General features: G+C 40.4%; 1 protein-coding gene across 1 annotated transcript in view; it reads right to left on the minus strand.

The window, feature by feature from the left end:
- LOC126187853 (cilia- and flagella-associated protein 157) overlaps positions 1–2,107 on the minus strand; it is a 171,377-nt gene extending 169,270 nt beyond the window's left edge. Inside the window, exon 1 of the mRNA XM_049929168.1 lies at positions 1,974–2,107. Within this exon, the coding sequence (XP_049785125.1) occupies positions 1,974–2,107 (134 nt within the window). The remainder of the gene's footprint in view (positions 1–1,973) is intronic.
- Between the last annotated feature and the right edge of the window lie 5,735 nt (positions 2,108–7,842).

A 7,842-nucleotide genomic window follows, 5' to 3' on the forward strand; every position in this document is an offset into this window, starting at 1 on the left:
CTTAAGTGAAGGTGTATTTCCTCAGTGACTGAAGATCTCAAAAGTGAGGCCACTATTTAAAAATGGAGACAGACATAAAATAGAAAACTACCATCCCATATCACTTCTTCCTGCTTCCTCCAAAATATTAGAGAAACTGATGAAATTGAGAGTCACTAGTTATCTAGACAATAATAAACTTTGGAATAGTAATCAACATGGTTTTCATGCAAAACGAAGCACAGAAACTGCAGTCATAGACTACACCCAATAAATAATTAAAAATTTGGAGAAAAACAAAAGTGTAGTAGGAATCAATTTAGATCTATCTAAAGCTTTCGATACGGTCTAACATGAAATCCTCCTTCATAAACTGGAAGCAGTAGGTATTAGAGGAAGAGTTAAAATGTTGTTTGAGTCATATCTCAAAAACAGATCTCAGATTGTAGAGCTCACCACTGTAAATTCAAATCAAAAAACAAGGTTAGTTTCAGAAGCAAAAGAAGTTCCTTTAGGAGTACCCCAGGGCAGCATCTTAGGATCACTACTCTTTCTCATATATGTCAATGATTTACAGTTACAATATAATACAGCCAAAATTGTACTACATGTAGATGACACAAGTTTGATAGTGAGCGACTTTAAAAACTTGTTACAGTCAACTACTGACAAAATCCTAAAAAGTATTGAGACTTGGTTCAGTGCAAATAAACTTACACTCAATGCAAAGAAAACAAATTACATACAGTTTGGTAAAATGATTCAGGATGAAGATATTAATCTAGAACTGAATGACAGACTAATAGAGACAGTGCATTTTGCAAAAGTGTTAGGAATGCATATAGATGAAGCTATGAATTGGAAACACCATGTAAAATTTCTTACACACAGACTTAACTCAGGCTGCTTTGCACTGAGAGTTATTGCAAATGTTTTCACTCTAGAAGGCATCAGAATGGCATACTTCGGGTACTTTCATTCTGTTGCCTCATTTGGAATAGTGTCTGGGCCAGCTCAAAATCTCAAAATCTAATTTGAAAAACATTTTTATTTTACAGAAACGGGCTGCTCAAATAATTACCCACAGTCCAACACAAGCTCACTGCAGACCTCTTTTCAAAAAGTTAAGAATACTTACTCTGCCATCAGTCTATGTACTTAAATGTGTGCTCTTAACCGAAGCTAATCTAAGCAATCTCCACACAAATGCAGACTGTCACAACTATAACACAAAGAACGAGAATGATCTCCACATAGAACAAGTAAGAAGAACACGAACTCAGAAGCATGTAAGCCACATGGGCATTAAGCTCTATGATGCACTGCCTCAGTACATTAAAGATTTAAAGGACAATACAAATTTTAAATTGGAACTTAGAAAATTTTTAATTGATAAATATTGCTACTCAATAAATGAATATCTTGAAGACCAAGAAAATGACTTTACAAACTAACCTCCAAAATTTTCTATCTTCGTTTGTTTCAGCTTTTATTATACTTTACCATCTATAGTACTAGTTACATATTTTTACTGAGAAACAAATTACTATAAAGTATTTATGTGGAAAGAAACTGTAAGTTTGCTGTCATTTATTATAGACAATTTCATTTTGTACATTCTATATTTTAATTTCTGTGTGTGACAAATCCAATTGTAGACAATTTCATTTTTTATACTCTATATTGTTAATTTCTATGTATGACAAGTCCAATATCGTTTGTACGATGACATGGATGCTAAATAAATAAATATGCTTCTACATCTACATCTTTACTCTGCAAACCACCGTGAAATGTACAACAGAGAGTATGTCCCATAGTACCAGTTATTAGGATTGCTTCCCATTCCATTCATGTGTGGAGCTTGGGAAGAATGACTGTTTCAGTGCCTCTGTGCATGCACAATCCCCATATGAGAGAGATATGGGGAATTGTACTATATCCCTAGAGTCATCCTATAAAGCCGGTTCTTGAAACTTTCTTAACAGACTTACCTCTCAACTTTCCTTGTGAGGTCGGTTATTTGAAGCTGATACAATTCCTTGTCTACCTCACTTAATTCCTCAACTACTTCTTCTTTTTCCTTTTTCTTGTTGCCTTTCTTCCCACCTTTTCCTTTCTTCCCCATTCTTTTGCTCTCTTCTTGTAGTTTTGTTTACCTGGCCTGAAAGCACTGAAAAAAATTGTATTTGTCAGCAGGCCCGTAGATATAATCAGCACTGCAATTATGCTAGTACTTGTTTGAATTTGTCATGATGGATATGGAACTATGGTTGTTAAAGTCAATGTTAAACTGCATGCTCAACCAACTTTCACAGAGTGAAAGCACTAAAATTTTAATTCTTTTGCATTGTGAAAGGTGGCTGCAGCTATATTTCTAACATTTAGTACTTTCTTGTTATTAAACAGGAGTGGGGTTCACACAACACATAAATTTCTCATTCACCATCTGGATTTCAGAAATTACTATCAATGTTTCTCAGACAAACTTTTAAATTTAGTAGTAAAATAATTAGCAGCTGATGTACATTCAGTTCTTCGCAACAAAAATTGTAAGAACCTTTAGAGATACACATAGAAAATAAATGTGTATATCATTATGTAGATGCGCAAATGTTGCCAGTAACACAATGATGTTTCTAGTATAGTTTCTCTGACCTCACAATATTCACAGTGACTTTTTGATACATACAGAAACATTGTTGCAGAAAGTACTGGTGATTTGCAGGTGAAATATCCTCTTCAGTTTTAGTTCAGCCAATAGTTTAGTCAATATTTGTTTGTTTATAGAAATGATCTTGGAAACACTGTAGCCAAAGCAGGTCATCACACCTGTATGATGAAAGATGCAAATTTAAGGCTCATGTACAAGGAAAACTACAATATTACCAGGCAAGCTGGGCTGATGTGCGGTGTTACCACAGTTACTACAAGTTTTTGCTTGCTTCATGATAAACTTTTAGTACATATTGTGACCAACGTGCATCATTTTGATGAAACTTTATAATGTAATAATTTTATGTATAAATCAGATAGTATTATGGTCATCCAACTTGTCACTTGTGAACTACAGAAAAGTAGCAATAGTTGTGTAAATATTGGTGTGGGTAAAAGATGGTACATAGCTTTTTGATTTCTTTCACATTATCTGAGCTTTTTGATTTCTTTCACATTATCTGTATGTTATTTGATTTTCTGTACACATCATAAAGTTACCCTGTACATATATCTCTGCATTAATCATCTGTTCTGTTCTAAGTAACTGTGTGTTAAGAGATCGTTTTCTTCCTTGAAATAGTTCATGTGTGTTTACCCTGGACTCAGTTTAAAGAGTAGAACACGCAAACAACTGATTCACAGCCAGAATCTTAACTTTTAAATATTTTAAAAATTCAAATTATGCAATTCCAAGCGCAAAAATATAACTTACTGGCACAAAAAATGAAGCTCAATGGATATACACTAAATAAAATTCTGTCTTTGAAATGTCTATGCACACAGATGAATAAGAAACTGAGGGGCCACAAGTACATAGATAAGTTTCTCAGAAATCTCACTTCTGCCTGCTTTGACTTTAAAAATCTCTCTCACTGAGTTGGCTTGAGGACAGCACTGCTAGCAAGTTTTGCATATATTCTTCTATGGAATAATCTTCTTGCAAACTGCATCATGCAGAAGCCTTCTCACAGTCCTTGGGAATCTTGCATTTATGTGCTACAAGATTTAAAACCTAATGGTATTTGTAGTTAGTTACAAGAATGTACAAGAATGAAGACTGTTAGTTACAAGTAATTCTGTCAGAGACAGCAAAGGACTTGGAAGAGCAGTTGAATGAAATGGACAGTGTCTTGAAAGGAGGATATAAGATGAACATCAACAAGAGCAAAACGAGGATAATGGAATGTAGTCGAATTAAGTCAGAAGATGCTGAGGGAATTAGATTAGGAAATGAGACACTTAAAGTAGTAAAGGAGTTTTGCTATTTGGGGAGCAAAATAACTGATGATGGTCGAAGTAGAGAGGATATAAAATATAGACTGGCAATGGCAAGGAAAGCGTTTCTGAAGAAGAGAAATTTGTTAACATCGAGTATAGATTTAAGTGTCAGGAAGTCGTTTCTGAAAGTATTTGTATGGAGTGTAGCCATGTATGGAAGTGAAACATGGACGATAAATAGTTTGGACAAGAAGAGAATAGAAGCTTTTGAAATGTGGTGCTACAGAAGAATGCTGAAGATTAGATGGGTAGATCACATAACTAATGAGGAAGTATTGAATAAGATTGGGGAGAAGAGAAGTTTGTGGCACAACTTGACCAGAAGAAGGGATCGGTTGGTAGGACATGTTCTGAGGCATCAAGGGATCACCAATTTAGTATTGGAGGGCAGCGTGGAGGGTAAAAATCGTAGAGGGAGACCAAGAGATGAATACACTAAGCAGATTCAGAAGGATGTAGGTTGCAGTAGGTACTGGGAGATGAAGCAGCTTGCACAGGATAGAGTAGCATGGAGAGCTGCATCAAACCAGTCTCAGGACTGAAGACCACAACAACAACAACAAGAATGACTTTAGAATGAATTGTGAAATTTTAACCACAGTGCTACAAGGGTCACTCCAAAAGAAATGCACACTATTTTTGTAAAAATAGAGTTTTCATTCTGCATGTGTGAAAGTTTTACAGTGTGTAGATACATCTTTCCTGCTTGTTTTCAAACTTAGTTCAACCTGTTCCCTCACAGCATGTCTTCAAGATGGCTGCTACACTGCACGTTCGTCAGAAGCAACGTGCTGTCATAGAATTCCTGTGCTGTGAAAACGAGACTGTGGGAAACATCCACAAGAGGTTGAAAAAGGTGTATGGAGATGCTGCTGTCGATCGCAGTACAGTCAGTTGGTGGCAAGCAGGTTACGTGATGAAATCGGGCACAGCAATATTGAGGATTGTCCTCGCAATGGCAGGCCTCATACTGCACACACTCCAGAAAATGAACAGAGAGTTAACAAATTGGTGACTGCTGACAGACGCATCACTGTGAACTAATTGTCATGCTACGTTGGGATAGGGGAAGGAAGTGTTTGCAGAATACTGAAAGTGTTGGTGTTAAAAAAGGTATTTGCCAGGTGGGTTCCCAGGATGTTGACAGTGGCTCACAAAGAAACAAGAAAAACGGTATGCAGCGAACTTTTGGAACAGTACGAGAATGGTGGAGATGAATTTCTTGGAAGAATTGTGACAGGTGATGAAACATGGCTCCATCATTTTTCACCAGAGATGAAGAGGCAATCAATGAAGTGGCATCATGCAAATTCACCCAAGAAAAAAAAAATTCAAAGCTGCACTTTCTGCTGTAAAAGTTATGGCTACGGTGTTTTTCGATTCCGAAGTACTCTTGTTTGTGGACATCACGCCAAGTGGAATCACCATAAATTCTGATGCATATGTGATGACACTGAAGAAACTTCAAGCTCAACTGAGTGATGTTCGACCACATCGGCAAAAGCAGGCTGTTTTGCTGTTGCACGACAATGCGCGGCCAGATGTCAGTCAAAAAACCATGGAAGTGATCTCGGATGGACAACACTGAAACATCCGGCTTACAGTCCTTCCTTGGCTCCATGTGAATATCATCTCTTTTGGAAACTGAGAGACTCTCGTTGTGGAACAAGGTTTGCAGATGATGACTCCCTTGTGCATGCTGCCAAACAGTGGCTCCAACAGGTTGGTCCAGAATTTGACCATGTGTGTATACAGGTGCTGGTTCCAAGATGGTGTAAGGCAGTTGAGAGGGATAGAAATTATCTGGAGAAATGAAAATATTGTTCCTAAAGGATGTATCTACACACTGTAAAACTTTCAAACATGTAGAATAAAAGATGGATTCAAAACAAAACAAAAAAAATAGTCTGCATTTCGTTTGGAGTGACCCTCGTAGAAGTAAAAATTGCCATATATACGTATGACTGTGAAAACTAATACTAGGAAGTATACTAAATAACGAAATTTTAATTGTTGTGCATAGTATAGTAAATAAGACAATGGAAAATCCAGGATTGAATAATAACAATATTATGAAAAGGACAGATTACTACTCACCAAACATAGGAGACACTGAGTCACAGTCAAGCATAACACATAGTCACACAAGCATAAATCTGGTCTCAGTGACCGGAAGCAATGGTCATGTGCGTGTGGTTTGTGCTTGTGTGAATGCGTGCATATTTTCCATTTTAGAAAAGGCCTCTTGGCCAAAAGCTCAAATGTATAGCAGCATTTTTGTTGTGCCTGTCTACTACTCAATGTCTCCTGTGTACAGTGGTGAGTGGCAATATAGCCTTCTCATAATACACTCCTGGAAATTGAAATAAGAACACCGTGAATTCATTGTCCCAGGAAGGGGAAACTTTATTGACACATTCCTGGGGTCAGATACATCACATGATCACACTGACAGAACCACAGGCACATAAACACAGGCAACAGAGCATGCACAATGTCGGCACTAGTACAGTGTATATCCACCTTTCGCAGCAATGCACGCTGCTATTCTCCCATGGAGACAATCGTAGAGATGCTGGATGTAGTCCTGTGGAACGGCTCGCCATGCCATTTCCACCTGGCGCCTCAGTTGGACCAGCGTTCGTGCTGGACGTGCAGACCACGTGAGACGACGCTTCATCCAGTCCCAAACATGCTCAATGGGGGACAGATCCGGAGATCTTGCTGGCCAGGGTAGTTGACTTACACCTTCTAGAGCACGTTGGGTGGCACGGGATACATGCGGACGTGCATTGTCCTGTTGGACACAGCAAGTTCCCTTGCCGGTCTAGGAATGGTAGAACGATGGGTTCGATGACGGTTTGGATGTACCGTGCACTATTCAGTGTCCCCTCGACGATCACCAGTGGTGTGCGGCCAGTGTAGGAGATCGCTCCCCACACCATGATGCCGGGTGTTGGCCCTGTGTGCCTCGGTCGTATGCAGTCCTGATTGTGGCGCTCACCTGCACGGCGCCAAACACGCATACGACCATCATTGGCACCAAGGCAGAAGCGACTCTCATCGCTGAAGACGACACATCTCCATTCGTCCCTCCATTCACGCCTGTCGCGACACCACTGGAGGCGGGCTGCACGATGTTGGGGCGTGAGCGGAAGATGGCCTAACGGTGTGCGGGACCGTAGCCCAGCTTCATGGAGACCGTTGCAAATGGTCCTCGCCGATACCCCAGGAGCAACAGTGTCCCTAATTTGCTGGGAAGTGGCGGTGCGGTCCCCTACGGCACTGCGTAGGATCCTACGGTCTTGGCGTGCATCCGTGCGTCGCTGCGGTCCGGTCCCAGGTCGACGGGCACGTGCACCTTCCGCCGACCACTGGCGACAACATCGATGTACTGTGGAGACCTCACGCTCCACGTGTTGAGCAATTCGGCGGTACGTCCACCCGGCCTCCCGCATGCCCACTATATGCCCTCGCTCAAAGTCCGTCAACTGCACATACGGTTCACGTCCACGCTGTCGCGGCATGCTACCAGTGTTAAAGACTGCGATGGAGCTCCGTATGCCACGGCAAACTGGCTGACACTGACGGCGGCGGTGCACAAATGCTGCGCAGCTAGCGCCATTCGACAGCCAACACCGCAGTTCCTGGTGTGTCCGCTGTGCCGTGCGTGTGATCATTGCTTGTACAGCCCTCTCGCAGTGTCCGGAGCAAGTATGGTGGGTCTGACACACCGGTGTCAATGTGTTCTTTTTTCCATTTCCAGGAGTGTATTATAGTATAATAAGAATACATAATTATCTTAAAGGTGATTTGGGGGTGTACAGGATGTGAAAGGCAGTAATCAAATCTGTTGCTTCTGGCACC

This window comes from Schistocerca cancellata, chromosome 5 (assembly GCF_023864275.1).
Source record: "Schistocerca cancellata isolate TAMUIC-IGC-003103 chromosome 5, iqSchCanc2.1, whole genome shotgun sequence".
Taxonomy (NCBI): Eukaryota; Metazoa; Arthropoda; class Insecta; order Orthoptera; family Acrididae; genus Schistocerca; species Schistocerca cancellata.